Source organism: Dipodomys ordii, unplaced genomic scaffold (assembly GCF_000151885.1).
Source record: "Dipodomys ordii isolate 6190 unplaced genomic scaffold, Dord_2.0 Scaffold32, whole genome shotgun sequence".
Lineage (NCBI taxonomy): Eukaryota > Metazoa > Chordata > Mammalia > Rodentia > Heteromyidae > Dipodomys > Dipodomys ordii.
In genome coordinates this window covers 11188514-11214091 of record NW_012267248.1, presented here as the reverse complement: position 1 = coordinate 11214091, position 25578 = coordinate 11188514, and the positions used below count along the sequence as shown (strand labels likewise).

General features: G+C 35.9%; 1 protein-coding gene across 2 annotated transcripts; it reads left to right on the top strand.

Annotated features, from left to right (window-relative positions):
* The first annotated feature begins 3114 nt into the window (after nucleotides 1-3114).
* On the top strand, nucleotides 3115-25363 carry Manea (mannosidase, endo-alpha). Of its 2 annotated transcripts, none has more exons than XM_013016645.1 (5): nucleotides 3115-3225; nucleotides 7673-8249; nucleotides 11234-11343; nucleotides 22346-22422; nucleotides 24325-25363. In XM_013016645.1, exons 2-5 carry the CDS (start codon nucleotides 7706-7708, stop codon nucleotides 24980-24982), a joined length of 1389 nt encoding a protein of 462 aa, XP_012872099.1. In that variant the 5' UTR covers nucleotides 3115-3225; nucleotides 7673-7705; the 3' UTR covers nucleotides 24983-25363. The 2 variants fall into 2 exon arrangements, with proteins under 2 accessions (XP_012872099.1, XP_012872100.1); XM_013016646.1 differs by lacking the exon at nucleotides 3115-3225 and adding an exon at nucleotides 4835-4910.
* Nucleotides 25364-25578: the final 215 nt, after the last annotated feature.

Genomic DNA, 25578 nt, shown 5'->3' with positions numbered 1-25578 from the left:
AAAACTGTACAGAGGGGTTACAATTACATGGGCAAGATAATGAGTACATTTCTTATCAGTCATTGTTGCCTCTTCCTTTGTTTCTATTTCCCATCCCTTCCCATCTCGGCCCCCTGTCGTCGTCCCCCCCTTCCCCGCCAAAGTTGTAAAGTTCGTTTTTCGACATAACATCTGGTACATCTCATTGTGGCAATGGGTCCACCTGTATCCCTATTTAAACAATTGGTTTTTTTCCCTTCCCCTCCACAAATTACACCTGTTGGGTCTTCGTCAGTCTTTGGACAGACCGGGTCCAAGGAGGGGTAAGTGAGGCTGCTTGCCCTTTCCCCAGCCTCCCTTAGCCCAGGAGACAATCAGATGCAGCAGGGAGTCAAGTCAAGCAGGAACTCGTTTATTAACACAGAGCATCCCCTTTTTAAAGCAAAAGACTGTGTGGGAGGGGAGTAAATGGAACCAACCAATCACTGAAAGGCCACACCTTAATATGCACCTAAGCTTCCATGAGTTGTTTACACACTGAACCTGAACAAATCCAGCTCTGCCCACTCAACTTCCTCTCAGGGCCATCTTTGCTACTTGTGTTCCCCACAGATTTCCCCACATACACCAACATCAAATACAGTGAAAACAGGGGTTATACTGTGGGGGAGGGACATACAAAGCAACAAAGAAATCATCTTATAAATATGTTAGAAACAATAGCAAGAAAGAAAAACTATTTGAGTCCTTATCTTGGGGTTCATTTCACCTAACATCACCTTATCTGACTGTTTCTGCTTGTCTCTGACATATACTAGTTATTGCAAATAAGGGAAACCATGAGACCTATATTTCTTTGGGCCTGGCTTACTTCACTTAATAGAATTGTTTTCAAGTCTTTTCATTTCCTAACAAATGGGCAATGTCATTCTTTCTGATGGAGACATAGAATTGCATTGTGTATATATACCACATTTTCTTGATCCATTCATTTACTGAGGGGCATCTGGGTTGGTTCCATATCTTGTCTTGGTAAAAAATGCTGCAATAAACATAGTTGTGCTGGTAGCTTTAGTATGGTCTTGTTTGTGATCATTTGGGAAAATGCCCAAAAGTGGGATTGCTGGGTCATAGGGGAGTTCTATGTGAAGTCTTTTGAGGAACCTCCTTAACACTTTCCAAAGTGGTTAAACAAGTTTACACTCCCACCAACAATGTAGTAAGGTTTCCTTCTGTCCACATCCCCTCCATCATCTGTTGTTATTAGAGTTCTTGATTATAGCCATTCTAACTTGGGTGAGGTGTATCTCAATTTTGTTTTGATTTGCATTCTTTTATGGCTAGGGAGTTGAGCATTTCTTCATAGAAGTTTCTCTTTAAGTCTTTAGCCCACTTATGGGGCAGTTGTTTCTTTGAGGATTTGGGCGCTGTTGCTATCTCCTCAGCTCAAAGCTAGTGCTCTACCACTTTAGCCACAGCTCCACTTTCCGGTTTTCTGGTGGTTAATTGGAGATAAGAGTCACATGGATGTTCCTGCCCAGGCTGGCTTTGAACCACAATTTTTAGATCTCAGCCTCCTGAGTAGCTAGGAGACAGGCATGAGCCACCAGCGCCCAGCACCAAATTTTTTATAAGTAAATTTCAAAAAGTTTAGAAGAATGTAAAAAGAATATTTTATGATCAAATGTTGGGAAGAATCTTACATGTAATGAAGCAAAAGACATAAAATTACAATGTAAAAAAATAAATTAATCAGTATCATACAGTATAAAGTTTTTGATCATTCCAACACTGTAGGAAGTGAAAAGACAATTCACTAATGATGATTTACCACATACAGAGATAACAAGTATTTTACATATAAAAACAAACACCATACACAACCAAGACAAAACAAAATGAGACAAAATTGAAAGCAGCATTTTCACAGAAACCTTATCAAGCATGTAAACACAGAAATGTCCTTCCCCATTAGCAATGAGAGGCAGGCTTTAAAATGCAATTATTATTTTTTTTTCGGGGAAAAAACTTCATAAAGGCCTAACGATAGCAGGTATTACCAGATGATGATATACCAAGCCAAAAGTTAACGGGAAATGGATTTTTACTTTAAGGAATTTCAGAACCTGAATACATGATGATAAATTAATAAGAAAAATGAAGTTTCATATATGTAAAATACCAAATCAGGTAAACCACCCTCTAAGCAATTTTACAAATACTTTTTTAAAAGCAAGGTAATATGAAATTCAAAATTTAAAATAAAGGTGATAGGAGGACAGAGAGGGCTTTTGGAGAAACTTAGGAACTAACACTAAAAATTATAACTTAAGTTTTGTACTAGGTACTTGTTTATTCTTTTCATAATTCTTCTTTAAAATGTCCAAATACAAAATATAGTCAATATATGCATATTAACAAAAACAATTAAAACTGGCTTTATGAATTCCAGTGAGTTTTAAGGAGAAAGACTTCACAAAACTTTTTTCATATCAGAAACATCTGTACAGTCGTTGACTTTGACTCCCTGTTACTATGTAACCAAAACAAAATACAGAATTCTCTTGGCTTGGGAGGCTGATGTAAGATAGAAACCCATAACTGTAACCTTTAAGACAAAACGTTTTATCTTCCTTCCTGCCTTAAACTCTCCTTTCAACCCCAAAGCGATTTGAATATATTGGCTAATTTAACATGTCCCCTTTAATAGTATTGTTGCGCTTCCAAGGAAAGACCCATTACAAAGCAAACCCAAAGAGGACAAAGGTTTTCATTTTAAAAACTTGGAAACAATGGACTGGAATTTAAAGCAACCTCACACTAAAAGAAAAAAAAAAGAGTGAAAAAAAGCAGAACGCCTTTCTTCTTTTTAGGACTTCTCAGAGGAGTCTTAGAACACAATTGAGGATCCAGAAGTGGATCATCTCACTTTGGAGAAAGTAATAAGACCCCAAAGTGACTTAAGCCCTTGTCCCAGCTAGTATTAGGACTCACAGAGGAAACGTAGGCCCCGCCCTCAAGGACCCGCCCCCAACTGGACACGCCCACCCCGACTCTTTTGGTCCCGCCATGCAGACCCCGCCCCCAGGCTTCCGGAACGCCCTGCGCGAGTCTCTCGGGAGGCGGGGCTGCCGGAGCCGTGAGAAGGACCTGTGGGGCTTCACGGTCCTCCCACGAAAGAGCCAGGTCCGCCCAGTCCCTGCTCGTGGTCGACCTCCGACCCCCGACGCCCGACCTCCGCGCTCGGTGAGTAGCTTCAGGGTTAGGGACCTGTGGACGTATTTGCAGCGGGCCCCGCCCGCGCCTGCGCGCTCGCCTGTCAGGCAATCTGCTTGGCTGGGCCTCATCCGCGCCCTTTGACCCCACCGTCCCGGCGGCCGCGGGAGCCGCGGAGCGGAGCCTGGGGTCCCCTCCCCCCCACATGCTGCTGCACTTGCGCTCCTGCTTTTGTCTCGTTCGGTTTTAATGCTTCTTTTCCGCCTGATCCCGCCGCACTTCCCCTGGGCCGCAGCCTCAGAGCCAACCTCCTGTCATCTCACTTTCCCGCTGCTCCTTGAGCAAGGACAGATAGGAGCATGTGGGGGCGCCTTGTCTTCGAACCCCGATGTTGAGTCCCGCATTAGAGGCAACTGGCTGGCCGAGGGGGAGCAGCGAGGCTTAGGGTCCTGGGTGACGAGGTAGGTTGCCCTTGCCTGCCTCTGCGGGCTTCAGGACCGATGGGGGGAGGGGCGGGGTTAGAGGTCACCCAACCTGCCCCACCCCTCCCTACCCCATCCCACCCTGAACCCCAGTCCCACATTACCCCCACCCTACCCATCCCATCCCTCACCCCACCCTGTCCTACCTCTACCCCCATAGGGTCATCTCTCCACTAGTGGCCATCCATCCACCAGTCCAAGCTCAGTTTTGTACACTTCAGCTAAGACTCCCAGTCCAGCAGAGGAGGACAAGTATTTTTTCCCTTTTCTGAAGAAACTACTCCAAATATAGGCAGTTACAACACAATAACCGTTTGTTGAGGCAAGATCCTGCTGTTAAATGTTAAGGGAAAATGAAAATGTTGTAGTAATTAGAACAAGGGAGGATAGGGTTTATGTGACTTTAAAAAGACAAATGGAACAGGAAGCTGGTGTCTCAAGCCTGTCATCCTAGCTACTCAAAAGGCTTAGCTTTTGAAGATCAAGATTCAAAGCCAGGGGGGAAGGAAAGTGCATGAGACTCTTATCTCCAGTTAAACACCAAAAAGCCAGAGGTGGAACTAGGTGTGTATCAAGTGTTAGCATGAGCAAAACATCTCCAGGACAGCATACCCAGGCCTTGAATTTAAACCCTAGAATGAACACACACACACACACACACACACACACACGCATCATATACACCCATACAAATGGGAAGTAATAAATATAAAGACAAATGGGATTGGGAAGATAGGCTGTAAAATTCAAGATAATCTAGATATTGGTGATCACAACTCTGGCTGTTAGTAGGTCACTTTCATCACAATACATTGCTCTTGTTGAACTCTTCCCAACCTCTGAGAAAAGGGTAGAATGCTGGGAAATTTTGTAGATTTTCCATTCACTATCCATAACATATTTCCAAAGGTGTTATTCCCCTGAATAGTGAGTGCATGAACACAAAATAAATGAAATAAGGTTTCATAAGTTAAATGTGGGTCACGAGGCCTAGAGGAGGTAATGTTGACCATTGCTGAGGTGGAAACATGATTGGAGTCTCTCAGCAGCTTGCATCCAGGTCACAGAACTTAACTGTGTTATGTTGTCTGAACTTCATTTCTCTAATGTCTTGTAGGAAGGCAGAATAGGATGGAGGCGCAAAATGGAGAGCCTGATTTACTCTGCTATGGCTAGTTTCTTCACCTCTCCATTGACTATTTTATGTTATTTATCAGCCCAAGCATTGAAAAGGTAATGGCTCAGTTTCATCACCGGTAAAGTAGCCTAAAAAAGGGTTTTTCTTTTTTTTTTTTGTTTTTGAATTTTAAAGTGGAATTTTTAAGTGGTGCCTGACAGAACTTCTGGATATGTTTATAGTGAAACGGACTTAGACCTGTACAGAAACTGATTCTGAAAGTCCCAGATGTCTTTTCCTATATTTATCCCTTGTGACTTATTTCAGAGTAAAGTTAGAAGAAAACTATCAAGAAGGCAGTAGCATATAATTTAATTGATAATAATTTTAAAATGAGGACTTTTTATGACTGTCTAAGTTCCATGATAGCAGAAAAGTACTGCTTAAATAACTGACATCACATTATACTGGATCTCTTAGCTGCCCAGATACAATAAATTCTGACTAAAATTTGTTATACTTCCATTTTTTAGGTTTCTTTCCTTTTCTTCCCCGTTTTCTTCTTCACTTTCCTCCCCTTGTATTTGCTTTTTAATGAAATCATTACACTTTCTGACATTATTTTCAAGATTAGTTAAGCATAGTGGAACATATCTATAGTCCCAGACCTCCAGAGGTTAATGGGAGGATGATGAGTTTGAAGCGAGCCTGGGCTATGTAGTGAGACCTTGCCCTAACCTACACCCCACACTAAATACTTTAATAACTTCTGGAATCAGTAGGGTTTTTTTTTTCATTTTCTATGAGTCTTCAGTATTCATATTATCATTCATTTCCTTAAAATACTGATACTAGACAGAGTTTTCTTTTAAATTCCTTCTGGTTTTTTTGAAGTCAAAAATAAATATTGCTAGGATTTTCTCAACAAGAGGTAGCTATTAATGTTTTAAGTGTATTTCCTCATTTTATGTGTATGATTAAGGTAGTACAAGTCATATATCCACATGTTTTATCAGAATTCTTAAGAGTATAGATTTTTGGTTTTCTCAATAATTTGGGATTTTCAAGATAAAAAAATTATAGAGGCATATAACCTCATGTTTTTCTCATATTCACAAATGTCAGTATTACAATAGCTAAGACAATGTAAATGCTATATAAGTAGTTTTTGTACTGCATTGTATTGAAAATGACAAGAAAAGAAACTATACATAGTTATAATACAGAAATGTCTTTTTCTTTTCAGATACTGTCCATCTGTAGTTGGTTGAGTCATAGATACATGACTCAGAGATAGAAACTATTCCCATTATATACAGTGTTGACTCAGAGATAGAAACTATTCCCATTATATACACACATACATGTGTATTCACTCAACATGTATTTACATGTGTATTTACATACATGTGTATATATGTTTGCATATTTCCTGTTTAATAGATTGTTCATGAGTAGGTAAGATTAATTTTTTATTAGAATACCACAGCAGTGATTCTGTCATTCTCTTTGAATACTCCGTAGAGAATCATTATCATTTTGATCATTTGCTTAAGATCATGGATTCTCTATTAACTTGTATTTCCCTTTGTGATTAAATATAGCCTGAAGGAATGTTTTGCTAGTATGTAGATACGCTATTGTTTCTCATCAAACTTATACTGGTTTCCTTAGTATATTGATGATTCTAAGTAATTCATAAAGGGCCCAAATTATATTCTCACAATCATCTATTCTATGAAGTACAAAATTGGCTCTGGTAGGAGCCACTGTTTGGTGGCTGGTAGGAGCCACTCTCTGCTTCCAGATTCCCTTAGGAAATAGCAGAAGAGAACAAACCTAGTTTGTCAAACTCTTTATTTTGGCAGACCTAACCATCTCCCTTTGGGGTCTCTATTTTAACACTGTTGACTAAGATAATAAATATCTAACATGAATTTAGGGACACACAGTCAGACTGTAGCATCTGGTTGTTGCCCCAGTATCTAACTTTTGATTAATCATTATTTCTTCTATTTTCATATGTACACAAAAAGCCTTATTCTATTTTATTTTCAAAGTACATTAAAACCTGTAACTATCCCTTTAGTGATGTCATTATTTAGCTTTAAAAATTAAATTAAAAATTAAAATTAAAAATTAAACTTAAAAATTGACATTAAGAGAAGGGGTGGGTTGAAGGGAAGTGAGAATATTGAGGGGATAACACTGATCCAGATGCAAAAACTGCTTTGTTAAGTGGCACCTCCTTTGTACAACTACATAAAGATAATAAAACATAAAAAGAAAATCCATTTTATGAAAGGACTTTTATGTATTCGTGTATATTTCCTTTCATTAGGTATGATTTATAAAGTTTAGATTTAGAAAATTTCAGTCTATATATATATTCTTCTACTGTGTTGAGGAGTGACTGTAGGTCATGCCTATAAACCTAGCTACTCAGAAGGCTGAGATCTGAGGATCAAGATTTGAAGACAGACAGGGCAGATAAATCAGAAAGATTATTATCTCCAGTTAATCACCAAATTGCTAGAAGTAGAGGAGCACAGATCTGTAGGTAAGAACCAGTATCAGTATCAAACACAGGTATATATTCCTTTGCCATGTCTATTCACATGATCCAAAATATATCTCATTTTTTTAAAGTAAAATTCCCAAAAGTTTATATCTAGCTAGATATAATTGATAGTCACATGATGATTTTACAAATCACTACTGCCATTTGATATATGTGTTTGACTAATCACGTCATATGTTCTGTGTACATATGTATATATTTTCTTCCTTTGTAATGTAATGACTAAAGTTTTCTTTCCCCTTATAATATATCAGAAAATACTAGTTGCTAATGATTTTTTTTTCTCAAAAATTGCAGCAAAACATTTGCTAGAGGTTAAAGCATGTCATCATGGCAAAATTCCGGAGAAGGACTTGTATCATTTTGTCACTTTTTATTCTATTTATTTTCTCTCTGATGATGGGTTTAAAGACATTGAGGCCAAACACAACTGCCTTTGGAGCACCTTTTGGACTTGACCTGCTTCCTGACCTTCATCAACGAAGTATTCATTTGGGAAAAAATTTTGATATACAAAGAAGTGAAAGAACCAATAATGAACCAAACACCAAGAATTTAAAAACTGTTGAAACCACTATGAAACCTTCCAAAGCCTCTGAACTTAACACAGAAGAATTACCACCACTAAATTACTTCTTACATGTATTTTATTATAGTTGGTATGGAAATCCACAATTTGATGGTAAATACATACATTGGAATCATCCAGTCTTGGAGCATTGGGACCCTAGAATTGCCAAGAATTACCCACAAGGGAGACACAATCCTCCAGATGACATTGGTGCTAGCTTTTATCCTGAGCTGGGAAGTTACAGCTCCCGTGATCCTTCTGTCATAGAAACTCACATGAGACAAATGCACGCAGCTTCAATTGGTAATTATTTTATTTTCATTATATTCATGTGCATGTATGCGAATAAAAATACTGCATTGGGCTATTCAATTACTAATTAATGTTCAAACTATTGTTAATTATATTGTTAAACTCATAGCTCCAAATTAAAACATACATATAGATTTTACAAATCAAGGTAATTATCTTTTAACACTACCTTTAAAATACGCTGTTTAATTTCCTAAATTTTCAAATGTTTCTTGTTATTTCTTATTTTTAATTTCATTCATCCAATTTATGACTTTATATCATATAAGCTCTTCCAGAGATACTACATCCTAATCAAGAAGTAAAATAATTTATAATCTAAAATGTTTCATCATGATTGCTTTATTCATCTGTAGCTGCTACTCTCAGGAAGGCTGTGAATCTCATTTCTATTACTTTAGAGGTATTGTGACTGTTATATTATTTCATTAAAAATAGACACTATTTTTTTATATTGTCTTATTTTGTTTAGCACAATATTTTTAACTTCACCAATGTGGTTAATGATGTAATCGTTTTTATTCTGAAGTAGTCTTCTGCTTCTGTTAGATATATTTTCACAGTAGTGAATAGTAACATACTTCCCTACCCTGTTTTGCATAGGTGATAAGTGTTCCAGTCAAAAATTACTACAAGAAAGGAATAAACTGGTCTGTGATGTTAGAATTAGATATGTGGAATTTACACTTGATACAATGACTAAAACTGAAATACAGTCATCCTAACAAAGAACCATAAATATTCTTTCCTGATTTTCTTTTCTGAGCAAAGGTTAAAATTGAGATGGTTAGTATTAAGAGAATCAGGATAATTTGGAAGTTATTAGTAGGACTTGGGTGATTTTTTGTATATTTGCTGTCTTGTATGTAGATATTTCTACTCACATGTGTTTTACCCTGGCAATGTGTTTAGTTTAATGACCAACAGAATTTTTTAAGATTATTTGTGTGTCAAATGCCAATCATGAATTAGAGTATAAGGATGGAAGAGGAAATGTAAAAACAATAAATGAAATACTAGCAAACTATTGTAATGCTTTGATTTCCATTTTAGAAAAAAAATCATACATAGTAGACAGAATTGGTAGGGATGAACAAAGTGTGAGGGAAAAACAATGAGTCTGTTTACAAAAGGAACTAACGTATCAATCAGTAGTCTATATAATGGAGTTTTTATCTCATACTTTGGATATCCTTCAAATAAAAATAGTTTAATAGATAATAAAGGTGCAGAATAGAGGTTAGCTTGATCTTAAGTCATTGAGAAGTGAGAACTGATGAGGTCCATGTAATAGCCTGTACATATTATTTCCTCTTCATTTTGCCTCAGTAATTCTTTATTCTTTAACTTTTGGGCTTTAAGATATTTCTTGTTCTCCATGATTTATTTAATAATCAATATTGTTTTGAAAGGTAATGTTGGTTTACTATTATGCCATCCGTTTTAGAAATACTCCACTGTCATTAAAATCACAGATCTTGTTCTGTTGTAATTTCATGGAAGAATGCTTTGTTTGTTTTCATGTTCCATGCCATAACCTTTCTGTCGAGTGCTATTCTTTTAATTTTTTCCTGCCATTTCTTTTATGGACCACTATTGTCAAACATTGCATTGATAGGAAAAATGACTAATAGGCAACTCTAAAGTTTGATCAATTTTCTTCTGTCATTTTTATTCTTATCAATCTTGTCAAGATTATGACTCCCTGTTTGGCTAAATACAGCTTTCCTGAAAGTCTAGTATAGCATTTTAAATACTTTCCTAAATTTTTTTTAATTTTCATTTTCAATGGATAGAAAACAAAGAAATCTACTTTTGTGTTTAATGCAAGTCTGGTCTTGTTCTGTAGGTGGAAATGCTTTATACTTTGCACTGTAAATAAATGTAAATTTAAAACTAAGGCTTAGTTCTCTGAAACTTTCTTGCCCTGTACTTGCTAATTCATAAATATTTCTCTTTAAGTATCATTACTCTTTTCTCTCCATACTGAGAAGTCTGCTGATTAAGACTAGTTAAGATTAAGAAATGGTTATGAAATTAAGAAATTGATGATGAAGAAGTCTGTTGATTAAGAAATGTTTCTAATGGTGTGTCTCATTTCTTCAAATTAGTTGGTCATTAGACTATCTCCAGTTAATAATTTTTCTGTGCAAACTGTTATTTTTAAAGCTTATTTTGCAATTTATCAATACTAAAATGAAAGGTGCTATAGAAAAGAACTGCATTTATTTCAGTTCTTTCAAATTTTCTTTTAAAAGATAGTTGTCTGTATTAGTTCAGTCTTTATAGAATCTTTATAATTATTCCAAAGCAAGTATGCACAGTAATAAGAAAAGAGCTATCAATTAAGACATGAAGAAACTACAATGAAAATTACTAAGTGAATGAAGTCAGTATGGGAAAGCTACATGCTCGTACCAGTTATATAGCACTCTGGAAAAATCAAACTTTGACAGATGGTAAAGTATCAGTTATTGCCTGGGGTCAAGAGTAATGGAAAAATAATGAGGTGAAATATAAAGTGTTTACAATAAAACTAATAGGTCTAATGCTGTAGAAGTTGGCAAATGAAACTTTGTACACATTTGTTGAAGTATATACTTACAATATTAAAGATGAATCCTAAGATAACTAAGTAAATGCCAATGTAAACTGTCGTTATTTAATAAAAATGTATTAGTATCTATTCATCAGTTATAACAAATATTGTTATACATACAAGAGCTTTAATGTCTGAGCTGTTTTCCTGTAATCCTAAAGCTTATTCTAAATTAAAGTACAGTATATTATATGAAAAAGATTAATTCTTATAGAATAGTAATCAAGCACCCTTATATAGTTTGATGAAAGTAATAAGCTCTTATATATTTTTCTATTTTATGAACTCATTGTTAAGCACTTTGTCTTTTTGTAGAACACCTGCAGTTGTTTTTGCTCATATTTCTCTTCTCTCTCCCTCTCCCTACCCCTCCTAGGTGTATTAGCCCTCTCTTGGTACCCGCCTGAATTAAAAGATGAGAATGGAGAACCTACTGATATGTTGGTACCAACTATATTGGACAAAGCTCATAAATATAATCTGAAGGTACTAAATTTATTATCAAGCTATATGTGGTTTAAACGCTTTCAGATAAGGGAAAGAACTAATTTTTTTCATTTTTTTATTGTAAAAATACTGTAAAGGGCTTATAGTTACATGAATAAGGTAATGAGTACATTTCCTATCAAGCATTGTTACCCCCTCCTTTATTTTTGCTCTACTATCCCTTCCCTGGCCACCTCCTCAACTCATCCCCTGCCCCCCAGAAGTTGTAAATTTGGTTTTCAACATAGTGTCTTGTACATCTCATTGTTGGAATGGGTCAACCTGTATCCTTGTTGCAGCATTTTGTTATTTCCCTTCCCCTCCCCCAATTAGAAACATGTACATACAAGATGCAGGCAATGGAATCAAATACAGTGACAACAAGGGTTATACCATAGGAGAAGAACATTACAAAAGAAACAAAAAAAAATCACATAGTCCATTAAAAACAACAGCAACAAAGAAAAAAACAATTGTTTCCCTATCTTGGGGTTCATTTGCTTAGCATCATCTTATATGGTCATATGTATATAACTTTTGACTTTTTCTGCTTGTCTGATAAGATTATCCTAGATGTATACTAGTTATTGTAAATAAGGGAAACCATGGGACCTATGTTTCCATGGGTCTGTTACTTCACTTAATATAACTTTTTTCAAGTCTTTCCATTTCCTAATAAATGGGGTGGTGTCATTCTTTCTGATGGAGACATAGACTTCTATTATATATACATATGTGTGCTTGTGAGTGTGTGTGTGTGTGTGTGTGTGTGTGTATACATCACATTTTCTTGATCCATTTATCTACTGAGGGGCGTCTGGATTAGTTCTATATCTTAGCTATGGTGACTAATGCTGTGCTAAACATACCTGTGCTGGTAGCTTTAGTATGCCCTTGTTTGTGATCATTTGGGTAAATGCCCAGAAGTGGGATTGCTGGGTCATAGGGGAGCTCTATGTGTAGTCTTTTGAGGATCCTCATATTGCTTTCCAGAGTGGTTGAACAAGTTTATACTCCCACCACCAATGCACCCTTTTCATCCCTGCCAGCATCTGTTGTTAGATTTCTTGATTATAGCCATTCTCACTGGGGTGAGATGGAATCTCAATGTTTTGAATTGCATTTCTTTTGAAAGCCATCCTCTTCAGTAAATGGTGCTGGGAAAATTGGTTAAACACCTGTAGAAAACTAAAGCTAGATCCTTATATATCACCCTGCATCAGAATCAACTCTAAATGAACCAAAGATCTCGAAATAAAATCAGATACCCTGAAAACATTACAGGGAAGAATAGGAGAAACTCTAGGGCTCCTAGGCACAAGTCGAAATTTTCTTAATAGAGATCCAGAAACATAACAAATCAAAGAAAGGTTGGACAAATTGGATTGCATGATACTGCAGAGCTTCTGCATGGCACAGGACATAGTAAGATCAATAGAAAGCCCACGGATTGGGAGAAGATCTTCTCTAGCCCTAGAACAGACAAGGGCCTCATTTCTAAAATATCCTTATAACTTGAAAAATTAAATCCCCCAACAACAAATCCTCAAAGAAGCAACCACCCCTTAATAAGTGGGCTAAAGACTTAAAGAGAGAGTTCTATGAAGAGGAAATAAGAATGGCCAATAGACACATGAAGAAATGCTCAACTTCTCTAGCCATAAGGGAATACTTTTTGAAGTGATCATTTTCATTAAAAACTTGTTAAGTCTGAAATTAATGAGAATATTTTTAAATATCACTGCTTCATAAAGAAAATTCATATAATTTGAAATCAAGACTTGTCCAAATTATCAAATTCAAGCTCCTTTACAATTTTTCTGTTTGTGCTATTGTATTTATTGCTTAATTTAGCAAGAAGAAAGGATTGATGGGTTCTTTTGTGTAGGCAGTGCAAACACTTGTGAATATTTATTTCTAAACATCTTAAATGCCAAATGTCTCCTAATGCTGCTATACCATATATCTTCCAGCTCATTTAAAGTGTCTGGAAAGCAAACTGCTATATATTTTTTGAAAAATTCTGATTTCCATTTAAACCTTGATATACATTCACATACCAGTTTACATTTAGAAAGTAGGTTAAAGACTAAAGAAAATTGTAAGATCAGATATTAATGAGGAGTAAGTTTTCTCCAGTGATAAGACTTTCTTTTTTTTCTAAAATTAATCATATTAACAAATAGGAATGATAGTTGAAGAGATTTAAATGATGTTGCAATAAAAAATTTTTTATGGGAAAATAAGAAAATAAGCTTTGTTTTCAAAATTCAAGGACCTTCAAAATTTTGGTTATATGTAGCTAGTAGCATTAATCTTAATTTATAAAATTTATATTTACAGAGTATGTTTTAGGAGCACTTTTTGCCTATCAATCTGTAAGTAAACATGTTGGGTGGTATGCAAGTGTTTATAAATGTATGAACTGATATATTGTAGGGTCTAGTGAGAACTCTTAATTCCTTAGAAAGTCAAAGTCAAGACCCAATAAAATAAGCACAGGAAATAGATATTTGCAAATGAGGGGTTGGGTCCAAGGGAAGAGGGATAAATGAAAAAAAATAATCTAGGCAAAAATTGTTTAAACTTTAAAATATTAAAAACAAGCCAGGTACTAATGGCTCATTCCTGTAATCCTAGCTCCTCAGGAGCCAGCCCACTCAGGAAAGACTGTCAGTCTCTTTTTTCCAATTAAAGAAAATGCTGAAAGTGGTCCCGTGGCCACTTATAAGCAAAAGGCACTTAGGGATAGCACCCAGGCCCATAGTTTGAACCTCAGTTCAGCAAAAAAAAAAAAAAAAAAAGCATGCTTTAAAGAAAATCAAAACTGAACTTAAACATGATATAAAACTAGCACTGATTATTACATTATCACTATCAGTGAGATGTGAATTATAAATTAGAATAAAGGACTAATAAGGATAAAATAAAAAGAAAATTAAGCAGGCTGTGATGCAACGCGTGTGTAATCTGAGCTACATGATACACTGAGGCTGGAGGATTGCATGTTTGAAACCAACTTGGTGAAAAGATTTAATTAGGAAAGATTTAATTAAGAAGACACAATACATTCAAACTTAGTGGCTTTGTAAAGTGTATTATCTACTGATGTTCAACAAAACACATTGAAAAGTTGGTATCTTCAAACAAATATTTGTTATGTCATAAAATTTCTAACTATTAAGAATTTTGGGCCCAAAGTTTTGGTCCCAGGGTTTTCTTTATTTGCAATAACTAGTACATGTGTAGGATAAGCAGAAAAGGCCAAAAGCTATGTACATGTGACCATATGAGATAATGTTAAGCGAAATGAACCCCAAGCTAGGGATACAAATACCTTTTTTCTTCCTTGCTATTGTTTCTATTGTATTTATAATGTACCATGGGATTTTTTTGTTTTGTTTTGTATGTTCCTTCCCCATGGTATAACCCCTGTTTTCACTATATTTGATGTCGATGCCCTGCATCTTGTATATACACTTCTCTAATTCAGGGAGGGGAAGGGAAGAAGAAAATGCTTAAATAAGGATACATGTTGACGTATTGCAAAATGAGATGTACAAAACATTATGTTGAAAACCAACTTTACAACTTCAGCTGCGGGGGACATGGGTGGTGCCTGTTGGAGGTCGGAGGGGGGTATTGGTAAAGGTGGGAGGGAAGGGATGGTGGGGGAAAAACGAAGGAGGAGGCAAAAGTGTTCCATAGGAAATCTACTCATTATCTTGCTCATGTAACTGTAACCCCTCTGTACAGTATTTTTACAATAAAAAACATACAAAAACAAAAAGAATCTTGGGAGCAGCAAAAAAAGAATCTGAAAGTGTCTTAGCTAGGAGTGTGGTTTCAGGTCTCAGGAGGGCTCCTGCTGTTGCTGTAGTCTACTGCGACTGGAGGATCCACTTATAAGCTTTCTCATGTAGTTGGCAAGCTTCAGTACTTTATAGCTCTTGGACTAGGAGTTTAAGTGCTTAAACACAAGGAACTCACAATTCCTGAGACTCCTTAGAACATGGAAGCTTGCTGTAGTCATAAACTGATGTGAGAAAAAACACCAATGTTTTACTTGTAGAATTGATATATTATCAGATCTCTCTCATTGTATTAGGTGCCTACAGATAAATAAACCCTGGAGCAGTGGATAAGGGAACTCTATATAGGCTAGGAGTCTCAGGAGATGATGGGGATCAATGGGCCTCTCAAAGAGATAAAGCCACAGAAAAGTTCCTCATTTATTTTATAATGATAATGCAATCTTTATTCAGAGCTAAACAATGATAACATAAGGAAGAGATTTCAAACAGACCTCACAAATGAAAATAAATTCAAATTTCTAAAGACACTTGGATAAGAAATGTGTATTAACAATGGTCTGAGAATGATCCCAAGAGTATAAAATCTAAATTCAAATTGTAGTCAAACCTGGCTCACATGCTATAAAGATGGAAACAACATCATTTTGACTAAAATACAGAAAAATATTCAAAATAAGATTATTGTTCTTTGCAAATACCTGCAAAGCTCATAAAATCCATTATCTGAAAATTATTACAACTAATGAGTTCAGAAGAGCAACCAAACACACTCAACTCATTGGGATTCCTAAATTACAGAAAAGCATTGATACAAGTACACTAATAATAACATAACATCAATAGATACAGAAGGAAATCTTTGGCATTATAGTGACATAAATGGAATATCAATTTGATAGGAAGATTAAGAATTGTGGCAAGGTCATTTGATCAAAATGTATGCATACATGTAAGTAACACAATGAAACCCATTTGTACATTTAATTTAACAAAGAGCCAGGCATTTATATTTCTTTAATATAAAAACTTGGTGTATTAGTCCTAATTAAAAATTTCAATGAGATTTTAAATACAAAATTTGATAGGCTAAGTTGAAATAAAGTAAGGCTTCTTAAAAAAATGTTTGCTAATGGAGAAAAAAAAACGTCTTTCTAGAAAACAAAATATGCTATGAAATGGCAGAAATTAAAATAATATGCCATTAACTTAGTATGGAGAAAGAAATCAATGAAGCATAATCCATAGTCCAGTTTCCATATACTTCATGTGGAAATTCAATGCCGTTCATGAAGCAGCTTTAAAAGGAAAGATTATTGTTTCTTCCTCTTGGCATTGTTTATTCTGTGTCCTTTGCAATCATATTTCATATCTATGCCTTACCTTCTTACTGATGGTTTTACATCTATACCACCAGGCATGCCCTAGTTTAATCTTGTTTGTTTGTATTTTTGGTAGTACTAGGGACTGAACTCAGCCTCTAGCTTGTAAGGCAGGCATGTTACCTCTTGAACCACACCTCTAGCCCCTTTTTCATTAATGCTTTTCTTCTTTTTTTGTTGTTGTTGTAAAAGAGATGCCCTTTTGGGGGGCAGAGCAATTTATGAATGCAGTATGTCTTGATCAGTGTCACCCCTTTCAGCATTCCAGCCATCCCTCTCCCACCCACTGCTTTCCTCACTCTTCTTAATTTTGTAGGATATACATTAGACTCTTGACTGAATTTTCTCCCTCTTCTCATCTTTATTTGTCCATCCCTTTCTCTTGACCCCAGCCCCACCTCTTTTCACTTTCTTGGTGTTTTATTTTGCTGAACTTTGGTTTTGTCTTTTTAAGGAATTATACTATTTGAGTTCTTTGAGGCAGTCTCGCTTTATGCCTGGGCTGGCCTGGGTTTCTATTCTACTTGAGCCTGGCCTAGTCATTGAGGATAACAGGAGTACACTACCAGCTATTCCACTTCCCTAGAGGTTGGATAATTGGATGACACTGCAAGTAGAACTGGTTGAGACAGTCTCAGGAATTTTTATGCCTAGGTTGGCCTATAACCATAGTACCCTGATCTCCATTTCCCAAATAGACGTATTGAGCCAGTTCACCTGGCAAATTTGTTCTTGTTTAATGTAGTGTCTTGCCAAATCTTAGTTAAAAACTCTGAATTAGAGTGCCTTTTAATAGTGATCATTTACTTTGAGTTCTCACACTGCCATCACTGTAAAAATAGGTAGGCCTTTCATTTGTCCTGTAACTTCTTCTAGTTTATGTATCCTATTAGGGAGAGGTCTGGTGTGTCTAATATTGAAAGGAACTCTGTAAAAGGGGACATAAGGGCTGAGAATGGAGCTCAGTGATACAGCACTTGCCTAACATGTACAAGGCCCTGGGTTCTGTCCTCAGCATACCAAATGAAAAGCAAGAAAGAGCAGAAAAAGATAATCACTTGAAATAGTTCATTTCAAACTTAAAAAGAAACACAAGAACTGCAGTTTTGTCTACATTTTATTTTCTAACTCGTTTTAATTTTTCTTTTAAAATGAACTCATAATTAAATAGTTAATACTATTCTATACAGTTACTTCCTATTCCTACTTTACAATCATGACATTTTGTGGGGGGAAGGTAGTACTTAGATTTGAATTCAAAATCATGTGCTTGCTAAGCATACCACTGGAACAGTTTAGTTTATTTTTCAAATATGATTTCACTTTCCCTTTTTGTCCAGGTCTGGCTGTAGATCTTGATTCTCCTGTATCTTCTTCTTGTGTAGGTGAGGTTGCAAATGTGTACCATCACACTCAGACTGATAGCATTTTGCTAACTTATTTTTTTCCCATGCTGGCTACAAACTCTGAACTTCCCATCTCCCTTGCTCTTGTATCTAGGATGACAGTCATGAGCTACCACTTCTAGCCCATAATCATTAAATTAAAATAAAATTTAAATAGATCAAACCCAGGACAGTACACATGCTAGACAAGTGTTCTACTACTGAATTATATCTCCAGTTCAAATGAAAACTTAATCCAAATCTCACATTAGCTGCTTGCAAGAGCTTTTACCTGCTATGTCCCTTCAGTGAGTTTTCATTTGCATTTGAAATTTGTAAATAGGCAAATTTCAAGGCTCTGGTGCCAGGACTGAGAGTGGATAAGTGATTGATTTATTTTCCACAAAATAGCTCTAAGAGCCACTCTGCTGTCCAAGCTTTGCAGTAATGCTCTGAGATGGGAGTAAAGAAACTGGCTATTCGGTGATTTTAAAAGGTAACCTACTGAGAGCTCTGTGTAGGAAGTGTGTGGGGCAGATACCTCACCAACTAGCTATGTGTGCAATTGTTGCCCCCACATTCCATCTCTCTGTGCTTTAGATTTTATATCTGCTGATCTGAAAACTTAGAACTTGAAAAATTAATAATCTCCAAAAATTTTGAGTAGTATATTGTCCTGGTCTCTTGTGAAGAACTCTCTATAATACAGAAAAGTATATCTTCTGTAAGCTTTTTCAGTTTTTCATTAGTGAATGACTGAGGCCATGTACCTTTATACAGAAGAAAGGTTTGTTTGGCTCATAGTTCCGCTGGACCTGGCCAATGGTGTTGGCTTCCTCTAGTCTCTGGTAAAGGCCTCGTGGCATACAGTATCAGGGTGGTAGGACCACATATGTAAGAGAGCTCACTTCACCAGACCATAAGCTAGCAAGAAGGGGAACAGCCAGGCCTGCTGCTCTGCAATTAGAAGTTAGGACAAGGTATGAGAAACACCTTAACCAAAGAGGGCACTCAGCAAAACCTAGTCACCTCCCAATAAATCCCAGCTTTCACAGGTTCCCCACCACACTAAGGACCAAGCTCCCAGCATATGAACAAATCAGATCTAGACCAGGAATGTGACCAGGGCTTATTCCAAGCTCAGTAGCTCTGGAATCTTACATTAATTAGTTCTTCGTCTTGACTTGGCCCACTCATCTGTAACATGATAAACTATATTATTATTTTTGTTACTAGATTTTCCTGTGATTTCTATTGTGATATTATTGTAAAACTGATAAAAAGTTAAATACGTAATAACTCATAGTCTCAATAAGAACAGAATGTTTTGCTTGCTTATATGTGAAAGTTATAATATGTTTAATTTGTAATAACACTAGAATCGCTTTGATTTCTAGAGCAATAAGATAAGAGAAAGTTAATGTTGCTTTGAGTTCTGTGCTGATAGATTGGGACTACATGACTGTCCATATCTAAAACTCAAAGTCCACTGTGTTCAGTGGCATCTCTTTTTCTTGCCGATCTTCAAAGCAAGGAAATAATCTGCCCTTTCACCCTAGTTTGCTTAATTACTCTACTCCTTCCAAAGCCCTTTAATTTTTCCAAAGTTATTTTACTTATATTCTAATAGTTGCATTCTTTAATTTGACTTTAAGACTTTTTAATGTGCTTCTCATTTCTTGGTTAGGATTGGTTTAGCTGTTCACTTTCTATTTTTTGAAGAGAAAAATGTTTTTCACTGCTTGAATTCTTTTCTTTTTATTTAGAAACAGTTTCTAGGGCATAGATTTGTCTTACATTTAAGCTTTTGTTATAGCTCATTAAGTTGGATTACATAATGTCTTAAATTGCATTCGTCACTAAATCCTTTGTAAATGCAATTTTGATTTTTCACTTCAACAATCATTTTAGTTTAGCACCTTTTAAATTACAAACAAGCAAGAATAACAAAAAGTATTTGAAGGTTTCGTTACTTTCTTTGTATATCACTTAGAGACCATTATAATTTTGATGTGTAAATGAACAACACCAATACCTAAATTGTGATTTTCCCAAAAGGGTTTCAATGCTGTCCACCCTTGCAGATATACCTACTAGAGCATGTCTGTATTGCTTGTAACTGTATCTAGTTTGCTTTTTCAGAGAGTATAAAGATTAAAACTGGTCCCTTCCACTCATGGTGCCCTCCACCCCAGACATCACAGAGATGCTTGCTGAATTCTGTCACTGTTTAGGCAAGGTTCCTGTTCCCTCCTGGAAAGAGTGGGAGTCCTTCCTTCCCTGGCCCCTTGATACCGGGTTTTTGCCTAATGACCTGTTTAAGTTAGCGATGTTGGGAAGCTTGTATGCTTGTATGGGACTTGTTGTCCCAGTTCCTTTCCATGAGCAGAGTAATGCTTCATTCCTCCTGGGAACCAGAGTGACAAAAATGTGTAGCTGACTTTTACCTAATCTACAGCCAGGACCACAGGGAGTAAATATACAAACTTGAGTTCTCAAAATCAAGCCTGTCCTTGGAATCCTCAGAAATTAGGATCTTGTTTGCTCTGCAACATCATTGCATCACATCCTGACTACCCATCTAATAAGAACTGCCAATTCTTTTTTTTTGCTCAGGAATACAAGGGAGAACCAACTCAGGTGCTGGTAGTAATCTTACATTTTATTAAATTATGTATTTATTTATTTTAATTAAGTTTTTTATTGTGAAAATACTATACAGAGGGGTTACAGTTACATGAGCAAGGTGATGAGGACATTTCTTATCCAGCATTGTTGTCTCCTCCTTTGTTTTTCCCCTACCATCCCTTCCCTCCCACCTCCTTAGCTATACCACCCCCCACCTAAATTGTAAAGTGTTTTTCTTTTTTTTTTAATTGTGAAAATACTGTACAGAGGGGTTACAATTACATAAGCAAGGTAATGAGTACATTTCTTATCAACCATTGTTGCCTCCTCCTTTGTTTCTCCTTCCCATCTCCCCACCGCCAACGCCAAGGTTGTAAAGTTTGTTTTTCAACATAATGTCTTGTACATCTCATTGTTACAGTGGGTCAATCTGCATCCTTATTTAAGCAGTTTTTTTTTCCCCTTCCCCTCCCCAAATTATACCAACATCAAATACAGGTTATACCATGGGGGAAGGACATACAAAGCAACAAAAAAATCACATGGTGCATTATAAATACATTAGAAACAATAGCAAGAAAGATATGTGTCCCTCTCTTGGGGTTCATTTCCCTTAACATCATCTTATCTGACCTTTTCTGCTTGTCCCAGACATATACTAGTTATTGCCAATAAGGGAAACCATGGGACCTATGTTTCTTTGGGCCTGGCTTACTTCACTTAATATTTTTTCCAGTAGTGTTTCTTTCTGCTTTATGCACGGATCATGTTTTTGCCACTTTTGTAAGCATTTATTATTTATTTGCATAAACTGCACTGGTGTTTTTATATATGCTTTGGATACCTATACATATTTCACATGATTCTTTTTTAAGTGATTATTCAGTTCTCTTTGAAGCATAGTGAACTGTCCATGGACTCTCCCTTTTTCATTCTTTCCTTTTGAATAATGTAATTTTGTGTTGGATGTTTGAAAACCAACACATAAGAGTCATGGAATAGAAGACAGCAAAATGAATGCACATAGTTACAGGAAGCTAATTTTGACCAAGGTGCCAAAAATCATAGGATGGATGGAGAAAGGACAATCTGTCCCCAAAATGACTTTGGGAAACTGCACCTCCACATGTACAAGACTGTAACTAGATTCCTTTCTCTCACTCTATACAAAAGTCAATTGAAAATGAACCTAAAATCAGACAGAAGCTTTGAAGCTACTGCAAAAAAACATATTGAAAATATTTGAACATATAGTCATGTAATTGAACTCTAGTTGTTCAGGAAATAAGAGCAATTTGACAAATGGAGCTGGGCATGGTACCTCATGCCTGTAATCCCAGCTACTTTTAGGGAGATAGAAAGATTACAGTGTGTGATCAGCCTTTTTATAGAATATATATGCATAAGATTTCCTTTTATAAGGAATAATCTCAGAAAGGGAAGCAGTACATGGTGGTTAGACATTTGAGTTGTAGGTTCATTTTTGCCTCAAATACACTGGGCAAATTATTGAACCTATCTTAACCCTTAATTGTTTCATTTAGAAACTAGAAATTCTAATAGTAATTATACCATGCAGCTAGGCAGATTAAGTTAGTACACATAAAGTGTTTAACACAATATTTAGCAGATAAAACAACTACTAAATATTATTACCAATAATTCTGTGGTAACATTTAATAAACATCTACTTTAGATTTAGGTTGTTGAATATGTCACTTTATTAAATATATGGAATGTACTTTCAGCTTTACTTTTACTTCATAGTTTTTTCTCTAATTTTTTTCTGTTTCAGGTCACTTTTCACATAGAACCATATAGCAATCGAGATGATCAAAATATGTATGAAAATATTAAATACATTATAGACAAGTAAGTATATTCCCAGTGTTTACAATGAACTGTTATATGATCCTACCATAATTACTGTTATCTATAGAGTACTTGTAAATTTGAGAGATTTGAATAGTTTGTAATCATATTTTAATAAAGTTGAAGTATTTTCATATTAAACCACATTTTCAGAAATATTTCTGAAAGTCCTTGTAATTCCATTTCTATGTGAAGAATGAGTTCTGTTTTGTATGTTTATAAGGTAGCTTATGATTTCTGTATGTTGATTTTTTTTGTTTAAGCTGTCTTTGAACTATTATTCTCTATACCTCTCCCTCTTGCACACCTAGATTAACAAATGTGAGCCACTGGGACTTGGCTCAATGTCAGTATTTTAAACTGACATTTTGAAAAATCCTAATGCACATAGAATTTTGACTTTTTCAGATTATGAAATTCTAACTGCTTTTATAGCAATGACCAATATATTTTCATTTATATCTAATATGATTTTAAATTTAAATAATGTGTCCATTTAGTTTCATTCTTAAAAGCATTTTACTTTAAGTCTTTAGACTTATTTATCAGGCAGTTGTTTCTTTGAGGATTTGTTGTTTGGGGATTTAATTTTTTGAGTTTTAGGTATATTTTAGATATGAGACCCTTGTCCATTGCATGGCTAGTGAAGATCTTCTAATCCGTGGGCTTTCTGTTGATCGTGCTAGCTATGTCCTTTACCATGCAGAAGCTCTGCAATTTCATGTAATCCAATTTGTCCAAACTTTCTTTGATTTGTTATGTTTCTGGGTCTCTATTAAAAGAAAATTTCATCTTGTGCCAAGGAGACCTAGGGTTTCTCCTATTCCATCCTTATAATGTTTTCAGAGTATCTGCTTTGACTCCGAGGTCTTTGATCCATTTGGAGTTGATTGTGGTGCAGGGGGATATATAAGGATCTAGCTTTAGTTTTCTACAAGTGATTAACCAATTTTGCCAGGACCATTTACTGAAGAGGCTGTCTTTCTTCCATTCTATTTTTTCAGTTCCCTTATCGAAGATTAGATGGCTATAGGTCTGTGGGTTCATTTCTGGGTTTTTAATTCTATTCCATTGGTCCTGAGGTTTGTTCTTGGGCCAGTACTAAGTTCTTTTGATTACTATGGCTTTGAAGTAGAGTTTGAAATTTGGTAGTGATATTCCTCCAGCACTGTTCTTTCTGTTAAGGATTGATTTTGCTATTTGGGGTCTTTTATTGTTCCATATGAATTTTTGGATTGCCTCTTCTATTTCCTTGAAGAATGAGGTTGGAATATTGATAGGTATTGCATTAAATTTGTAGATAGACGTTATGTCAAAAAATGAACTTTACAACTTTGGCCTGGGGGGAAGGCGGGGGGGTGGGAGGAGATGGGGGAGATGGGGGGCGGAGAGGGGGGATGGGAAGGGATGGTAAGGGGAAACAAAGGAGGCAGCAACAATGCTTGATAAGAAATGTACTCATTACCTTGTTCATGTAATTGTGACCCCTCCGTATGGTATTTTCACAATAAATATAAATAAAATTAAAATTAAAAAAAAGCATTTTACTGGTAAAAATCTATGATGGATACCAAACTCTTATAATGAAACTTAACAGCAACAAAGGAACATTTTTACTGGTAAGAGAAAGCAGCCTATGTATTCATATGGAAAATAGTGGGCCTTTTATGATGCTAGTCACTATTTGTAAACCTTAGGATGAAATAAGTAATCCTGTTTCATAATGTGTCTACTAACTTATTTGTAATGTGTAAAATGAAAAATGAATTTTAATTGTTACATGTGTATGACAAGCCTCCAAAAGAAGAAGAAAATTATGTTTAAACTATGCCAATTATCTTTATTTTTCATAAACAGTTTAAAGTAGTTGTTTCATTTCATTCTTATGTTTGTGTATTCTAGATATGGAAACCATCCAGCTTTTTACAGATACAAGACAAGGACTGGGAATGTTCTTCCTATGTTCTATATCTATGATTCCTATATCACAAAGCCTGAAAAATGGGCAAATCTCTTAACCATGACAGGATCTCAGAGTATTCGCAATTCTCCTTATGATGGATTGTTCATTGCACTTTTAGTAGAAGAAAAGCACAAGAACGATATTCTTCAAGGTGGCTTCGATGGAATTTACACATATTTTGCCACAAATGGCTTTACTTACGGCTCCTCACATCAAAACTGGGCTAACCTAAAATCCTTTTGTGATAAACATAACTTACTCTTCATCCCAAGTGTTGGTCCAGGATACATAGACACCAGCATACGTCCATGGAACACACAGAACACCCGGAACAGGATCAATGGGAAGTATTATGAAGTTGCCCTGAGCGCTGCACTTCAAACCCAGCCTAGCTTAATTTCGATTACTTCTTTTAACGAGTGGCACGAAGGAACTCAGATCGAAAAAGCTGTTCCTAAAAGAACCAGTAATACAGTATACCTAGATTATCGGCCCCACAAGCCCAGTCTTTATCTGGAACTAACTCGTAAGTGGTCTGAAAAGTACAGTAAGGAGAGAAGAACCTATTCATTAGATCATCAGACTCCTGTGTCATAAAGCATTGACTATATTTCATACTAAAATCACCTAACTTTCAATAAATGTCATTTGCTTGTTGTTGTGGAGAAAACAGTCAACATGATTATGCACTTATTATCTTTAATGAACTTTTCTTTTTGCTTCTTTAAAAATAATATTATAATTTCTACACTGAGCAGAGAAACTGTGAGAGAGAAGTTGGGAAATCCTGCTGGCATGATTTCCAGTATTTCTGACATGATGGCAATTTTCATTTCATAATAGAGAAACTACGTTTTACATTTCAAAAGCAGCACAAATTCCTAATTTTTTTCTGAGCCCCAGAAAATAAGACTCTTGTATAGTTGGTAGGTCTCATGAAGTTACAAAAAAAAAAAAAAAAAGGGCTGGAAAGATGGCTCAGTGGTAGAGTGCTTGCCTTGCATGCATGAGGCCCTGGGTTCAATTCCTCAACACCACATAAGCAGAAAAGGCCAGAAGTGGCGCTGTGGCTCAAGTCGTAAAGCACTAGCCTTGAGCTAAAGAGCTGAGGAACAGCGCCCAGGCCCAGAGATCAGGCTCCATGAATGACCAGGAAAAAAAAAAAAAAACACCTAAAATATTGTATATGTTTC

Coding starts and splice junctions, on each gene's coding strand:
- Manea (XM_013016645.1), top strand. CDS start 7,706: ATGGCAAAATTCCGGAGAAGGACTTGTATCATTTTGTCACTTTTTATT. Junction 8,250..11,233: donor AATGCACGCAGCTTCAATTG/GTAATTATTTTA, acceptor TACCCCTCCTAG/GTGTATTAGCCCTCTCTTGG. Junction 11,344..22,345: donor CTCATAAATATAATCTGAAG/GTACTAAATTTA, acceptor TTTCTGTTTCAG/GTCACTTTTCACATAGAACC.